Source organism: Medicago truncatula, chromosome 4 (genome assembly GCF_003473485.1).
Source record: "Medicago truncatula cultivar Jemalong A17 chromosome 4, MtrunA17r5.0-ANR, whole genome shotgun sequence".
NCBI lineage: Eukaryota > Viridiplantae > Streptophyta > Magnoliopsida > Fabales > Fabaceae > Medicago > Medicago truncatula.
The window spans coordinates 50,179,578-50,197,292 of NC_053045.1; the positions used below are offsets into that span (position 1 = coordinate 50,179,578).

Below are 17,715 nucleotides of genomic sequence, written 5' to 3' on the forward strand. Positions count from 1 at the left end.
CTTAACTCAGTTGGTAGGAATATTGCATATTATATGCAGGAGCCGGGGTTCGAACCCCGGACACTCCACTTCTCCACAATTAAATTGTGTGAGCTCTAGTCACTAGGCTACTTGACAAAAAAAAAAAAAATGACAGAATTTACTAAGTACCTGTTGGACGACATGAAAAATGAAGAAGATAATGAAACTTCAACTTTTCCTTGTAGTAATCAAAAGGTGACCTTGAAACTAACTAATTCTTGCTACGTTCTTTTTTAACAAGTTATTCGTTACCTAGAGGTAACTATTTTACCATATTTTCGTTATTTTAATAATATTCTATCTATTTTTTTCTAAATTATTTGTATTTTTCCTTTTTTTTGTCAAAATTTTAATAAATTGATTTTCGACCCAAATGTCGGTTCCTTGTGCCGGTCTCTTCCCCCTACATAAATCTTTTTACATTCAAAATCAATTTGTGTCATCGCATAAATACACCAAGTTCGTAATTCAAACCATTTTTGTCTTTTAAAGTTCGTTTGTAATCCTGTCAAGGTCGGCCCCAAGCTCAGGTAAAAGGAGAAGGCTGAGTTAGACCTCTACAACCAACATAATACTTTATCGAATCTCTATAATATAGACCAAATACGAAATAATGTGAATTCTAGGTGGTTGTCCGAAAGCAACACACTATATAACTTGAGTACATTGTCAAATGAGCAAATGTCGCAACATTGTCGCCTGAATGCAATGAAATATCAAAATATTAACTAGAGTACAATAAAGTATAAAACTAATAATATTACTAGTTGCCAACGAATCTAGTAACATGGTAATTTTTTTTTTTACATTTTTTAGTAAAAAAAAAAAAAAAAAACATATTAATTAGATTAATTGGGGGACCATGACCTAATATATATCTCACTAAACATTTCAATATAGCTAATCGTAGCATATAAAAAAATTATTGAAAATGTGGGGGAGATCATGGCATCTAAAGGCCCCTACTATCTCTGCCACTGATCAACGTGATTGAGTTCAACTCACTGAAATCTCAAATGCACTAAGATGTTATTTATGTTTACAAATATTTCGGCCTACTGAAACTAGCTAGGAACTCGGATTCTCTACAATAGACGATATGAAGGAATTGACTATTAATAGAACGTTAGATTATGTTGTAATGGGTTCTCTCTAGAGAGATACACTCCCAACCCACTCCTTTCCATCGAAAACAATAATGTACATTATAATTACATATTGATATTGCGATTGTGATTGTAGTTATGCTGCGGATCTTTATATAGCGAGAAATATAATCAATACAGCTGAGCTGCCATTTAGTAGACACCACAAAATGTTATATATTACGTGCAACAATTCAAAACTATGATCGATGTATACTTTTTTCAATAAAATCTATATAAAAGATTGCAGATCTTGATAATCCTTATTAATGACCATTTTTATTCATCACTGGACCAACTCAAATGGATCGAGGTAATTCATTTGTTAACAGTAACAATCCATTACGGTAAAGAAAACCGGAAGAAGATGAAAAAAAATCTTTTAATGTAAATTTGCAACAACTATTATTTTTTTAGTTTAGGTCGAATGAAAACTTAATTAGGGCGAATGGAGACTAGTTAACTATATGAGGTGAATCCTTTAGGTCTAGACTTTTATTTTATCTTTGAAATATATTTCAAGATAGCTGTGAATGGCATCCATAAACATATTATTCCAAGTTTGGAGATATCATTAACGATTACATGGCCTATGCTTTCTTATGCGTTTTACTCATATTGAACCGATCGAACTTCACAATCCATAGAAGAAAATGTGAGAAAAGGAAGAGAAATGATTCGTGAGCCACCAATAAGACAACTGACAACGTGTATTTATACGATGCGATACGATTTTTCGCTTTTTTAATATTTTTTTGACCGACCATGTCCATGACTTGCATGCACATCATTTACACATACAAAATGCTATACATGGTTGTAAGGTTGTCTTGAATGTAGTTGTTCAAAAATCAGCTCTCGAAAAAAGAAACAAATATATTTAGTGGAGAGATGAATATGTGCTATGAGATTCAATTGAGTTACCAATGAGATCTACATTTTAGGCTAACGTCGATTATTAAGGAAAGAATAAATAACGAAAGAGAAGAATGATTATGGTCCGTTGATTTTACATCCACCCATGACCGCATAATTTCCATTAAACATCAAGATTAGAGTTTTGAGTTCTTTAGAATGTTCCACATATGTATTCTTGCCTTTCGTGTCTCAAATCCTTAGTAGCATTTAGCATCACTCTAAACTTTAGGCACAAGGGTAAATCAACTAACTAAGACGAATAACAAACTTACTAAAAAAAAAAAAACTAACTTTGTGACATCTGTCACAACTATTGTGGCACGATTTGGGTGTAGAAGATTGGCTTGGCTCATAAAAAATCACGGCGCGATTTCATGCAATCATGGCGCAATTGTAGACAATGGTACAATAATACAATGTACGGTTTCATATCACAACACGATCTAGGCAAATCATGACACGATTTTGCGTGGGTCTAGGTACTATATATGCCTTCATTCAACATTTTTTGGGTTGCTTCAAGAGATAGAATCTTGTCAAACCAAAGAGAAAACTTTTAGGGAACTTAGAGGTGAAGAGTTGAGTGTCTCTGGTTGAGATTTTTGGGTTTGGAAATACTTCACAAAAACCTTGGGTAATGAGATTTCATTGGAGAAAATATTAACAAAAAAAATATCTTGTATTCTCTTAGGATATTGTGGGATTGAGTAACTTAAAAAATGAGTAGAAATTAGAGTTGTTCTTTGTGAACTTGAGATCTAATTTCTTGTAACCTCTTTATATCACTTATTTTTTAGTGGATTGGAGAGATATCCTCACCCCCACTCCAAATGTATGACAATGGTCCGATCTAGATAAATAAAGATTTGTGTGTTAATTTTCTCCACTCTTTTATTTTTGTGGTTTTTCTTCACACTTAGATCTAGGTATGTTGTTGTTGCTTGAAACTACTTTAATTTGATTACTACTTCTTTTTCATTTAAGATTCGAACTCACAAACTGGTCACTGACTTGATAAAAGACAAGTTACAAATGAGATATGCAAATGTAATTAAGCATGTGATATATAACCAACTTCTCAATCTTTGATAGAAGACAAGTAAACCTATCCACCCTTAAACAAGATGGCTGCATTTAACCGTTATCACTAAATGTTTTTGTCTATTTCCCCATCGTTATTAATTGTTTTGGCAAAAATATCCCAAACTGTGTATATATGACTGTGTCATGCCACGTTATGTTTTTAATACCATCGATTCCTTGTGGTCAAGGATATGAAGGCAATTCCTAGGTATACTTTCTCTTTATGTGATGTAACCGGGTAAATTAATCAAAATCAAATCAACTAGAATTATATATTGACCCGGGCCAGTAAAGAAATAGCAATGAATGAACGAGCAATGTGTGTACAACTTTGGTAAAAAATAAATAAAAGTTCTTGATATATTTCAAAGTGATTGATGGTAAGATTCATTAACCTAGACAAAATTATCGAAAAGAGATAACCGTACAATATGCAACTAAGCAAATTAATCATTATAGGCATTGTAATTTCTAATGAATGGACTGATCCGTCATCGTTTAAAGCTTCTTTTATTATAACAGTTGCATTGCTATGTTCAAATTTGTAGGCCACACATGATATGATACTCGATGCATGCTTAATTCAATTCCGCATGCAGATTAATCAGTTCACACTACATTGAAGATCCTATTCCTATGTCTATCTGATGCTACATTATCAATCAATTATATCAATATTTAACATCAAGCTACAAATAGGAAAATCACATGACTTGCAACAGTTTGAGAATCTATCTTTTAAAACAGTGGTTATTTTAGTCTATGCACCAAATCATTTACACCCATCACATCATCCTCACCGCATAGACCACTCAACTAATTGATGATTAGTGGGGGAGGAGAGTCAATCATATTATCTCAGCCTCAAAGTATCCCATGCTTTTGGCCTTTGACCCACACCCATCCCATCTTTTTCCTGTATATAAAGTCAGATATAGCTAAGAGTACCTATATAACTGCTCATATTGCTAGAGAAGGCCTACTGAAACTAGCTAGGAACTTGGATCTTCTACAATAGGTGTTACGATGGAGTCGACAATAATGTACATTACGGTACATATTGAGATTACGATTGTAGTTATGCTACAAATCTTTATATTTATCAAAAATTTGTAGTTCTTGATCTTCTAACCCAAATGGATTGAGGTAATTGATTTGTTAACCGTAATTAATAATCAATTACCTTAAAGAAAACCGGAAGAAAAAAAAGATTGACGACAAAGGAGAAGGAAACTAAATCTCACCAATAAAATATTTTAGTTAAGACAGATGCTAATATGTTCCGTAACATGCTAGTAAACTAAATATCAAAATATTGCTTTGGAAATTCAACACAAGTTTTGTCATTAGATTTTTTAACATGTGTTCTATCCCTTAATTGATTACTCCTAAGCTTCTTTTTTTATAAGCATCAATTTTATTTGAGTTTAAAAAATGGAAATGCTTATAAAAAGACGGATGAATGAGCAAGCTAGGGTCTTCAATTAATTATCACTGCTCCAGTGCCACTGATAATCAGGTAATTAACAATCAATGGTGATGTATGCAAAATATGATTGGAAATTAAGTATAAACCGTGCATTTCTACGACTAAGTCGTATTGCAATTTATATCTACGTCTTAGATATATTATTATTACGATGAAGGTAACGGAAGATATAAAAGTAAGCATGATCACGAAGAGATAAATGCTATATATGTGAATAAGTAAGCACAAGCACGTAAGAGCGTGAAGGAACAAATGATTAGAAGAGAAGGTTGCAAAGCCAGTAGACACCAATTAAGTTAATCATATATATGCTAGTTGTTGATATATATAATTAAGCATATTTTCGAAAATTATACATATGTTTTTTTTTGGTATAATAACAAATCATATAACCAAATATATGTATCATTGTCTCGTCCAACAAGCGTCATGGAGGTACTAGCAGCAAGGACAGGCCTAATCATATATTGATTTCATGATATCCCTTTTGGTCCTAATTGATCTTAAGAGGCAAGAGTCAAAAGGATATATTATGCACAACAATAGTACTTTATAAATTGGAGCCCCCAAGGAGCGGCGTGAGTTTTTACTAGCTGCGCAGTTGTAATTATTTTTCATTAGGTTATATGATATGATATGATGGAGCTGCCGAAAGAGATAAAATTACTATTAACCGTTGTTTTTCTTAAAGCTTTCTTTAAGGTTTTGTTTGGATGACGAAAGAAAGTGAAAGGAAAGAATATTAAAGGAAAGATAGTGAGTAGAAAGTGAATGGAAAGTGAGATGATTATTTTTGTTGTTTGGTATGAATGAAAGTGAGAATAAAATGAAAGGAAAGAATGATATAATTTTTTAAAATGACATAAATGTCCTTATATTAAAATATTAAAATGAATATACATGTATATTTTTTTTTTTTGAATGAAAATATATATGTATATAATATGCGCAAAAAAAATGACGACATAAAAATAGAAATAAAACAATAGTCAAGCCTTATTTTTTGTTATCAGGATGAAAAGGATAACAAGCTTGAAGCCTTGTGACGTACGAAGCAAATCAATTAATAGTAAAATTTTGCACATGTGTAAAAAAAAGTCTTAAAAAAAAGGGTTGTTTAGTAATTATATCAAAATGGATTTGCAGCTCAAGCTTTCTTCGCATTTCAGAGTGGAAAGTTTTTTGACTTGGGACCCACCCCAAAGAAAACTTTTCCACTCACCTTCCCTAGAACCAAACACTGCCTAAAGATTAATTTTCATGATACTGGAGATAACATCTCTGAAATTTGGTAAACAATTTTCATGTGATATTGGAGGTTACTAGAGAAATCAATAGTGCACATTGGATGCATAATTGGATCCATCCTCCTCCTCTGCGCCTTAAACTCAATGTTGATGGATCACATTTAAATTTAATTACGTTGATCTATTAATTATTTAAACTTAGATTATATTAGTTATTTAAAAATGTTAATATAAAATGTATGCTTTTAAACATGCTAATTGACTATTTCAGGTTTTCAAAAGGCCACTGAAATAACAAGTATGCGCTTTCATTTTAAGCAATTCTTTTCAATAAAATTTCTTTGTGAAATTTCATATTTTTTCCTATAATAAATTGATTCAAGTGAGTGAATGTTAGATCAATCAAGTTGTTGATGCAAAGTGTGTTAACACTAAGTGCTGAAAAGTGGAAAAATGCAAGTTCTACTTACAAGACACTTTACTTGGTAATGTAATATTTTGTTTTACAAGACACTCTACTTAATGGTTTTTCTAAAACAAATGAAAAGGCAAAATTATCTATAATTAATGTATTTCAACATAGGATGTCCATTGTGGCAATGTTTTTATCATTTAGGGGAAAAAGAGAATGACATGCTTGTGAATTTTTTTGTTCAAGTACATGCTTGTGATTTTACTTTGCCAATATAGCATAAACGGAGGAATATTATTATGTTAATAATAAATATGATGTGACGTTAAATACAGAAATGTATTACTCCCACTGATCTCAATTACAAGTAAAAACTCATTTTTTAGAATCATTTAATAACTGATGTATTCGGCTATATTATAGTCCAGATATATTAAATTTTTAATGAATATAAAAAATCAACTTTAACTCATAATTGAGAGAGTAGTTGTGGATACTTTTTTCCTTTTCTTTATGTTTATAAACCATTCAATTTTTTTCCAATATTTTTAAAATTATATCTATAACAATATATAAAGGATGTGACAAAAAAAACCAGTGTATAAAGAGGATTATTTATTTAGAGTTGAATTTTTTCTTTCATTTTTATCCTTCATTCAAAATATTTTATTACTTTAATAATATTATTTAAAAAAGTTGATTTTGTGTTAGAAAAATTTAGAGGTTTCTTTAGAAAAAAATTGAAGTTTTTTTTATAGATAGATGAAATAATAAAACCATTATAAACTCACACATCTACAAAGCGGAGGTGTTGAATTTCAAACTCCATTCATGACGCCTACCCAAAAAATCATTTTTAAAAAAATAAAATAATGTTTAACTAGTTTATTTGTTACCTCCTTATTTTTGGAAAAAAAAAAGATTTTGAGAAAAGTTAATCCTAATTGATTTTTCATTTTAGAGTCAACATTTTTTTATAACACTTAAAAATGACAAAAGTAATTTTTTTATAACACTTAAAAATGACAAAAGTAATTTTTTTTTTATAAAAAATAGATTTTTTTTCTTCTAGAAAAATCTAAAATAAATTCTTGTTGAATGTCATTAAATCAACCAACAAAGCGTCTTCACAAAAAAAAAACCAACAAAGTGTGACACAAATGATATATTTGGAGCCTTTAACCATTTAGTGTGTTCGATTTCAGGTCGATGCATAAGAAAAATCATTTGCTTGAGATAACCCCTTAAATGGATCTCTATGTCTCGAAGAGATTAATTTTCATAATTGCACGCGGATGATACATTTAATTTACCCAAAAAAATTCTCATTAAAATAAAAACAATCCACAATAATAAGATGGACAATCGCAATGATAAGAACGATATGTGTTTTGGTGTCATATTTTTTCATCCAATTTTATCTTCATTTAATCAGTTTTTAACATTTATTCAATAAAATTGGAAATGCGAACAAGTTAGGGACTAAAATCAAATATTCTACGTATTACAAGGATCAAAATCAAAATTTTTACATTTTTGCAGGGACTAAAACCAAAAAAATATTTTTACAGAGACTAAAACTAAAATGTCAGATATTTGCAGGGACTATTTTCATATTTAAACCTTATAATTAAGACAAGAAATATTAAGTTAAGGATTAATAGTGTTTGATTAATAAAATGTTTGTTTTGTTCTGTTGACGTTGGTCCCTCCGTCTCTCCCAAAAATCGTTTAGACAGTGAAAAATACGCAATATCCAGTCTGGTCTAAAAGTCTATAAATAAGAGTCGTGTCCGTTTTTAAAAAATTCCCGCAAAATAACAGACGACAAACCATCCATCCATCCATCCAGCGCATCATCCACCACCACCACATACACTCTCTCTATATATATATATTACACGTCATTCTCCCTCTCCCCTCTTCCGCCGCCGGCAATCTCTCTGTCTAGGGTTTCTTTTCTCCGCCGCCGGCGACGATGATCCCTTACCAATCTCTTCACGACGCCGAGATCTCCCTCGGTCGTAATCTCACCTTCGCCGAAACCCTATGGTTCAACTACTCCGCTACCAAATCCGATTACTTTCTCTTCTGTCATAACATTCTCTTTCTCTTCCTCATCTTCTCCCTCGTTCCTCTTCCTCTCGTTTTTCTCGAAATCAAACGCTTATACCCCTTCGATGAGTACAAGATCCAACCCAAAGTTCGTTTATCTCTCCATGAAATGCTTAATTGCTATAAAGATGTCCTGAAAATGTTCTTCCTTGTTGTTGGTCCTCTTCAACTCATTTCTTACCCTTCCATCAAGGTAATCACAATCACAATTAAATTAGTTAAATCACCGTAGTTACAGTTATAATTATTTTTGTTACTGTTATGATTTTGTGTTTTTTTTATTGTAGATGATTGGAATTAGGACAGGATTGCCGTTACCGTCTGGATTTGAGATACTATCGCAATTATTGGTGTATTTTTTGGTGGAGGATTATACGAATTACTGGATCCATAGATTTCTGCATAATAAATGGGGTTATGAAAAGATTCATCGAGTTCATCATGAATATCAAGCTCCGATTGGATTTGCGGCGCCTTATGCACATTGGGCGGAGATCTTGATTTTGGGGATTCCATCTTTTCTTGGACCGGCTATGGTTCCTGGTCACATGATTACGTTTTGGTTGTGGATTGCATTGCGCCAAGTTGAAGCCATTGATACACACAGCGGGTACTATTTCTGTCATTTTCCTTCGTTTTTTTTTTTTTGACCAAACCTTAATGAATGTCCTTTTGGAAAGTGCTTTGGATTTCAAGGATCTGTAATAGTGGGTTGCTTTTTGCTTTTATGGGGACTGAGTGAGATCTATAATTGCACACACCTTTTACTCCTTTGATTTTTTTTGTGTGTATTATTTTATTAAACTTTCATTGAGTTAATGTGATCTGTGTTTCTTAGTAAGATTATTATTAGGGATAGTAATTGCGGCTGGGGATGAGTTAACTTGCGACTTTAACAACCTTTTGCTTGTATGAGGTTGTGATACTTCAATTTTCTGACATGGAAAATGCTAGTGTTTACAAAATGATTATTAACGCAAGAATGTCAATAAATTTGATCCATCAATTTACAGCCAAATGCAGAATTATTGTTGTTTCACCCTTTCAAACAGTTAGACTTAATACTATTACTTTATGTTGAAACAAAATATTGTTGAAGGTTGCCTCTTTTTAGAACGCTTTGTATTTTATAATTAATCAAACAAGTAACAAGAAGTCCAATTGAAAGTATTCCTTGACAAACCTTTGAAAGTTTATGCTGTAGTGCATATATTGTTCTTGACTACACCAAGAAGTAAATCTTTCCGGCATTTTCTATCTCAACGGTGTAGAAACTTAATTTTGTCAAGGACAGACCTTTTACAAGTTTTGTCTCTGACAATCTAAGACAGAAGTTGTTCTTAACTATGAATCTCTCTGGTGTTTGCCATCTCACTCAAATGCATATGCATATTCATGTACATAATGATATACATACACATACATATAACATATACACTTACACATATGGTTGAAATATTTTTGTCCTTTATCTTTTACCTAATATTTGTTTCGGTCTTAAGATTCATTTTCATCCTTTATCTTTTCTAAATTGATCATTGTTAATCCTTTTCTCATGAAAACTTAAATATGAAATGGAAAGAAAAACAAATGCTAACTTGGCAAATGTTGTCCTGTTTAAATTGTCTTTAAATGGTTTATAGCCGTCTTTATATTATTCTCTTTACTTGGTGATTTTGTTGAAGAAAAAATTTGAAGGACAATTTAGGGACTTTGGATGCCATGCCAGTTGGGACAATAAGTATGCCACCTCATACAACCATTGCTAAGTCAACATTTTTCAAGTTCATATTTAACATACCACAAGAAAAGGACAAAAGTTTACTCACTTTGAAAAGATAAAGGACCAAAATGATTATTAGGAAAAAGATAAAGGACGTAAAATGTATTTTAGCGTATACATATACATGTGTTATGTACTTATACATAATATAGTTGAATGTAAAAATTGTAGTAGTTCGACCAATTCCTATAATTTGCTTCTACAGTTAATTGCTATAATTTTTTATACATAATACAATTGAATGTAAAAATTGTAGGCCCAAAATATTGATGCTGTAGTTGTTTATATCAATAGATTGTCTTACTATATCTGGTTAGTGATTAGGCTTGCTGAGGCCGTGCTTATATATGGTGGATTGTCTTAAAAATAGTGATTATATCTGGTGGAATATCCAGGCCGTACTTGCAACTTGAATTTGAAATAATTGCCGATCTTGTTCATTAGATAGATATTTACTCACCATTCTTCTCCAGTTTCTGCATGGAAATTTGGTACCCGACTTTTATGTTTGATTGCTTTACTTATCATATGTCAGGTATGACTTCCCCTGGAATCCCACAAAATACATTCCATTTTATGGTGGCGCTGAGCATCACGATTACCATCATTATGTTGGAGGACAAAGCCAGAGCAATTTTGCATCAGTTTTCACATATTGTGATTACATCTATGGAACAGACAAGGTTAGATCATGATTCTGGAATTCTTCTGCTTAACATAAATATCTGTGTAATTTTCTCCACATGTGAAATTGATTTGCAATGGTTTTGCTTTGTTTGTCACAGGGTTTTCGGTATCAGAAGAAGATACTTCAAAAGGTAAGTTTATTAAGCATTGTCATTGAGAACTGTGATTTGCTTGTTGTGGCTTTAATTAGCTTAAGAGCAGTTCCATTTTGCTCAAACTCCTTCCTCATTTTTCATTTTGTTTAGTATACTATAGAATATGCAATGACTGACCTTTTTCCCCACGTCATTGTCCTTTTCTGAATTGATTTAGCTGAAGGAAGATTCGACAAATGGTGCTGCGCAGAATGGAAGATCATACAGTGAACAGGAAAATTATAAATCTGAATGATACAGAAGCTTTTTAGGTGGTTTATGTTGTATGTTGGTCTTTTGAAACTACCAAAATTTCTTGTAGACATATAAATAGTACTAGTAAAATAGATGTCTTTGGTTAGCTTCAGGATGAAGACTAGTAGAACAGGGCTTTACGAATTGTGATTTTGTTTTACAAGAGTGGGTTGGGGAAGAAATTTTTATGGTGTCATGTTTTGGAATTCGAACATTCGGTTTAGCTTCATGTCTATGTAAGAATGATCATTTCCCTGTGGATTGTAAATTCTGGCAATGTGAAACAGACTTCCTCCTCTGGGTTGCAATTCAAAAAGCATAATAAAATTTGGAAGTTCAGTTTTATGTAATAGCTTGTTCATGCACAGGTGTATGCCCCTTTTCCAATCTAGTCTACAAACAGGAGCAAGTCCTGATGGATTGAGTCCAAGAGAACCCAGAAATGAACTACTCAACGAGTAACATTGGAATATATATCCAGTAAAAAAATCATTAGAAAGTACTATTCCTAACATTTTATTATATATGAATAGCAGAATGATAAATGATTATTTAGTCTCTTGTATAAGTCTATACTAGTACTACTATTAAAAATGATTAACGGCCATTTAATGTTTTCAGATTTATCATGAAACGCATAAAAATCATTCTGTGCATTTTTACAAGCATGTTATATTTGTTATGCTGTAAATTGTTATATATATATGAAACCTACAGCTTAAAATTTGATTGTCGTTATTACTTGAAACATCGATTTTTCTCAAGAACTTTGAGACTCTAATGAGGTAGATTAAAATAGTGAAAGTATACGATGAAAGTAACCTATTTACTTGCTGTTAAAGATAAATAAATTTAAAAATTGAAACTATTACTTTCCATGATCACATTTATTAACAAACGGGTGATATCATCATATGGTTTACTCTCATTTTATCTTCAGGACGTTACCAGCATACAGTATTGTGTAGTTGTAACCTAAGAACAAATATAAATTTGAAGAACTGCATAGTTTCTTTACCTTCTAATAAGGTTAATAGAAAATAATAAACATTAGCCCGTCTAGCTCAGTTGGTAGAGCGCAAGGCTCTTAACCTTGTGGTCGTGGGTTCGAGCCCCACGGTGGGCGTTTTTTTTTTTTGTTTTTTAACCATTTTTTTTTTTTATGAACCACCTGACAGACAGAGAAAACAAAAGCCCACAAACATTTTGGGCTTAAAACAATGCCCAACACATTTCTGAATCATCAACCACACATATTTTTTGGGAACCTATTTATTAAGTTTAATTTTCACACTGCCTATTTATTAGTATGTATTAACTTCAAAATTTTAGTTGCTGAGAAAAAAAACATGTATTTCCAACCCCATTGCTGCTAAGTCTAGGTAACATTTTTTGCATTAAAGTTTCATGGAAAAAAAATCAAAATTACATATTGATTTGGCATTGAGGATGGTCAACTACATGAAAAAAGTTTCTGAAAAATGCAGGCACTCTTATAGCAAAACATAGAGCCATTGCCAGAAACACAGCTAAATGTGACCCGATTAATGGGACCAACAACAATCACATGGTTATGTGCCCAGCTGTTTCTAATCTTAAGTTTTTCATTTTATAAAAGTTTATTTATTATCAAAGATTTTAGCCCATTTTTGCTGCTACTTTTTTATAAAGTCAGTGATATTGCAAATATGCTTTCTCAAATTTTCATACTTTTTTGGTCTTTTTTTTGGGAACTTCTATGGTACACTCACAATTTTGAGTGTACCGGTACTCTTGTTTTACAAAATATATAAATTAACGATCACTTTAATGAAATAAAAAGATATTTGTCAATATTTATATTTTATAAAACATCATTTCATAAGAAAAATCATCATTTCATTGTTTATAAGGATCATATTAAAAAATTTACATTTTGTCATAAAAAATAATCAATATTCATTGTTATGAGTAATAAAAATTCTTAAAAATTAAATTTTATTTCGTCGAAGCTTTTGGTAAATAAAATTTAATTCTCTTAGTTGTCAATGATAGAAAATAATTATTTTTCTTCAAAAAAACAACTCATTTATTATTAATTTTACGACTTGATGTACCGATACATCCAAATTTATTGGGTGTACCATAGAATTTGCCCTTCTTTTTTCAAGGCATAATATCATTACAAATATCAGTTTCTCAATAATTTTCATATACGTGGGTGAGAATCACTGCTTGTCTGCTTCACTCAAGTCCATAACCAAAATTGACATTGGTCTGTTAAGGATCAAGCTCCTCTAAACCAATTCACTTTATAATGCAAAGTGAGTAGTATGAGTATCAGTTGTTAATAACCATATCAATGGTTGATATTGTATAGCAAAGACAATGGTCAATTTCCTCTAAATCAATTCTCTTTAGAGAGAAAAATGTGTAGTATCCATCATAAATAAACAAATCAATATGATCATGTTAACAAATGTTCTAATAATATGAATTAAGTTTTATCATGAACCACTTGAATAAGATAATAATCCAAAAATTACGAATGAAGCTGAATCTTTAGCAACCTATGGACTTGGTTTATATAACGACTTGAATTTTGTTGCAAACATCATGAAATGAGTTATGAAATGAGTTATAACTTTTTTATTTTAATTTTACCTTTTATTTGAAAAAGCAACAATAAAGCATCGATAGTTATGATTTTCTGCAGCATATATATGTATAGGCAGCCAATCACTCATCATCCACAAATTCCACTTCCCGTTGTTATCAACTAGATCCAAAAAGATTACGAGCTATCCAATTTGAAGTCCACGCATCAATTGTTCACCACTACCAACTATCCAAAAATCAGAACTAGACATACTTACTAGGCCACAATTTGACCAACAGACATGCATTACCAACTCAAATCAATACATGTTCATAGTAATCATAAACAAAATAAACTCATTTGGGGTTGGCCTAGTGGTTGACTTGGGATCTTAGAGTTTGCTCCTCTAAAGGTCTCGGGTTCGATTCCCTCTAGTGAGTGGTATAATTGGTCATTAGTCGATTCTTGGATCGGATACCGAGAAGATAAAAAATGTGAATTCTATATATGATTTTACTTTAAAAGATGGACCAAAAGTGAAGATAGAAAATTTTAGAGGAACTAAAAGTTGAAGAAATTTTTTAAAGAGACTACAACAAAAAGTTGACATATTTATAGGGACCTAAAATATATTTAACCTAAAAATTATCAACCTTGCTTCCCCAACATTGCTTGATTCAACTCGTAGAGATCACGAAGGTTCATGACTCCTAATTTCTTTTGCATGTTACTGGAGATTATCTAGTCCTTCTACGCATAAGATAAAGAGATTCAGTGAGAGGGGATCCTAAGTTGTTAATCGTAAGCTTGCATGTCATTGTTATTTTGCTATCAATTACTATTTGAACACCTTTTGTTTATCTACATTAAGAGTTAGAAATACTCTATTTTCAACGCATTTTTTAACATTCACTCTTTCACCGCATAAAATATTTGTAGATTCCACCACTTTAAGTGAGATCAATTTTCAAAATATAAAACTTACGCTAATTTGAACTGATTAAAAGTAAGTACTATTACCACTACTCTTAATCTTATCTACACTTATTTAACATTTCATTTTCTCTATATTTCTTTCTTCTTATCACCATATATACCATCATTCTATCTATCTCTTTATCTCTCTAGGTGCATTATAAATTTTGAGTGTCTATTGATTTTTTTTTCTTATTGCTATTGACCATAGTTTACACTCTTTTTTTGTCAAAACTATATTTTATTGTTGACTAAAAACTACATCCACACTTGTAAAATAAAAGGTACTAAAGTTTAGGAACATTCATTAATTTTGATTGGACATTACTTTTCCTATCCTACGAGTTTCTCTGAATTATTTTAACGTATTTTGAAGATTTTTATAGGATGTTTATGTCATTTGAACTATATAATTTGAACAAAGTAGGGCGCGCAAAAAGTCAATAGTGCGGAAAAAGAATGAGTCATTTAGATTTCCCCAATGCAATTAAGTCACTTGGACTTTTCCTAAGTTGTTTGGGCTAGTCATAAAAAAATTCAGTTGGGATTTGGGCTTTGCCCACCTACAAATGAAGACTATTATTTTTTCCACCCTAGCATATACTCGTGTGTCCTATTTTTTTTTTTCGAAAATATCCTTTGTTTGGATTCTAAAATCCGAAATAGATTCTTAGGTATTTTCAGATTTTAGAATCCGAAACAATGCGAACTGCACAAAAACTGTGTTGTATTTGATATCAAAGGTCTTTGCTGACCACCGTCGAATCCCCGCATAAACTCCTATAATACTAAAAAAAAATTAAGAAAAAGTAAGAAATGATGGGAGGTGAAGAATGAATGAAATTGTTGAAGCATGAAAGCTATTTATAGTCATAAACCTATCCTAGATTGTAATTATAGTCAAAGGAAACTTTTTTCAATGCTTCAACTGACCAAAAATGTATTAAACACGGTCTGGGAGGTTTCAAATTATACAATCTAATCGCACATCGTAGGGATCATGGCATGAGTCACAGTCGAGTACTATGTATACACAAATCATGTAATCCAGATCCTCTGATCGGATCCCAAAACAATAACCAATTTTCTGTTGGCCGGTTAAGCTCTCCCACTTTTGGCCCATGAAACCTCCACGTAAAGCCAATTTGAAACACAAATAAATAAACTAATAAATATATAACAATTCATTTAATCATTTAACATTATAAAATTATTCACTTAATCACTTAAGACTAAACGTTGTAAACATTTAATAACTTAAATACTTAATCAATTAACACTAAAATATTTAATCACGTAATCACTTAACACATAAACATCTAATCACATAATCACTTAACACTATGCAAAATTACTTAAGCACCGAACATTTAACACTATATATCAATAATTTTATAGTGATATTAAACAATTGATAATAACGTAAAATACTTTATAACACTTGACAAATAAAAATTTAAAAGAATAAAAACAGTTAGAATCATGTCGAAGGAACTCGGCAAAATGACCCCGTAACTTCGGGAGAAGGGGTGCTTTCCTATTTTTTGATTAGGAAAGCGGCACATACCAGGGGGTAGCAACTGTTTATTAGAAACACAGGACTCATTACTAGTGTTTGTCCAGAACGACAGTACAACATGACACACGTATCTGAACAAGACTGATCGATCCTCAAGACTAGAGCTGTCAAAATGGGCCGACCCGTTTAGCCCGATTAATTATAGGGTTTGGACCTTAAATATTCAGCCCGAATTTTTATAGGGATTTTTAGACCGGTACCCATTAGGGCTAGCCCGTTAACCCGCATAACAAAACAATCCTATAAATTATATATATATTTCAAATAATTCTTTACTTAGTTGATTATCAAAGTAAAAAATAAAAGTGAAAATTCAATGAATTAACACACAAATATAAAAGTAATATTCACTCGTTTCGTTATTTATAATTTTAAAGATCGAATATATAAATATCTATAACCATAACGTAGGTAATTTATTTAAAATTGATTTCCTTGCCGTTTTAGTTTACGACGCTTGTACGAAAAATATTATTTATAAGAAACTTTATAGGAGTATTTTATAAGGAATTTTTAATATGGGTCGGCCCGTTTAGCCCGTGAACCATGTAAGGCCGGACTCGGGTAGTATATTTCAAGCCCGTTTTCAACCGGGCTTTTTGGCCCGACCCGATAAAGCCCAAAGCCTGTTAGGACCGACCCTAAACGGGTCAGGTAGCCCGTTTTGACAGCTCTACTCAAGACCTCCAGGAAAGGGATGCCCTACAGGGAAGGCATCTGTGGCGTCCTCCATTACCTCATCGCCATCATGATCCTCGTGTACCTTCGGCTATGGCGTCTGAAAATAAGGATCCTCTGGCCCATCAACATAGTGCTTCTCCGCATGACCGTAACCGATGTCCTGAGTCTCATACACTTGTTGTTGTGTAGGATCAAGCGCATGCGACTGTGCATGTGAGCCCTTCGCACCATCCGAGTTCTTACTCCCCCTCTTAGGTATATGAGGGTTTGTCGCCATCCTCTCCTGCCTATCACGATTAGTCATAGTCTTCATACCGAGTCGAATTCTACGCGGGTTCCCAGATATATCTGCACCATAACAAAAAGCAAAAAAATCATTGAAATATTTATTTAGGTATTTTATCAAACACCTTGAGTGCAAAAGATAAAACAATGAGTCACTGTGTTGATTCAACTTCTACACAACCATATTGTATATAAACTTACTTTAAACAACATTCACAACAACAACATTCAATTTGTTAGTTTATGATGTTATAAAATAGATTTTTAAACTAACCTTAAAAATAGATTTTTAAACTAACCCTAAATACTACCATTTTACTAAAATTAA

The 17,715-nt window shown here is 31.9% G+C and overlaps 1 protein-coding gene and 1 non-coding gene across 2 annotated transcripts; both read left to right on the forward strand.

Moving 5' to 3' along the window:
* Window positions 1-8,109: 8,109 nt before the first annotated feature.
* Window positions 8,110-11,639, forward strand: LOC11426366 (methylsterol monooxygenase 1-1). The gene is made up of 5 exons (XM_003608749.4): window positions 8,110-8,623; window positions 8,718-9,040; window positions 10,749-10,896; window positions 10,999-11,031; window positions 11,213-11,639. Exons 1-5 carry the CDS (start codon window positions 8,294-8,296, stop codon window positions 11,288-11,290), a joined length of 912 nt encoding a protein of 303 aa, XP_003608797.1. The 5' UTR covers window positions 8,110-8,293; the 3' UTR covers window positions 11,291-11,639.
* A 703-nt stretch (window positions 11,640-12,342) lies between these two features.
* On the forward strand, window positions 12,343-12,415 carry TRNAK-CUU (transfer RNA lysine (anticodon CUU)). The gene has a single exon. It is a non-coding gene; the product is annotated as a tRNA-Lys (tRNA).
* The last annotated feature ends 5,300 nt before the right edge of the window (window positions 12,416-17,715 follow it).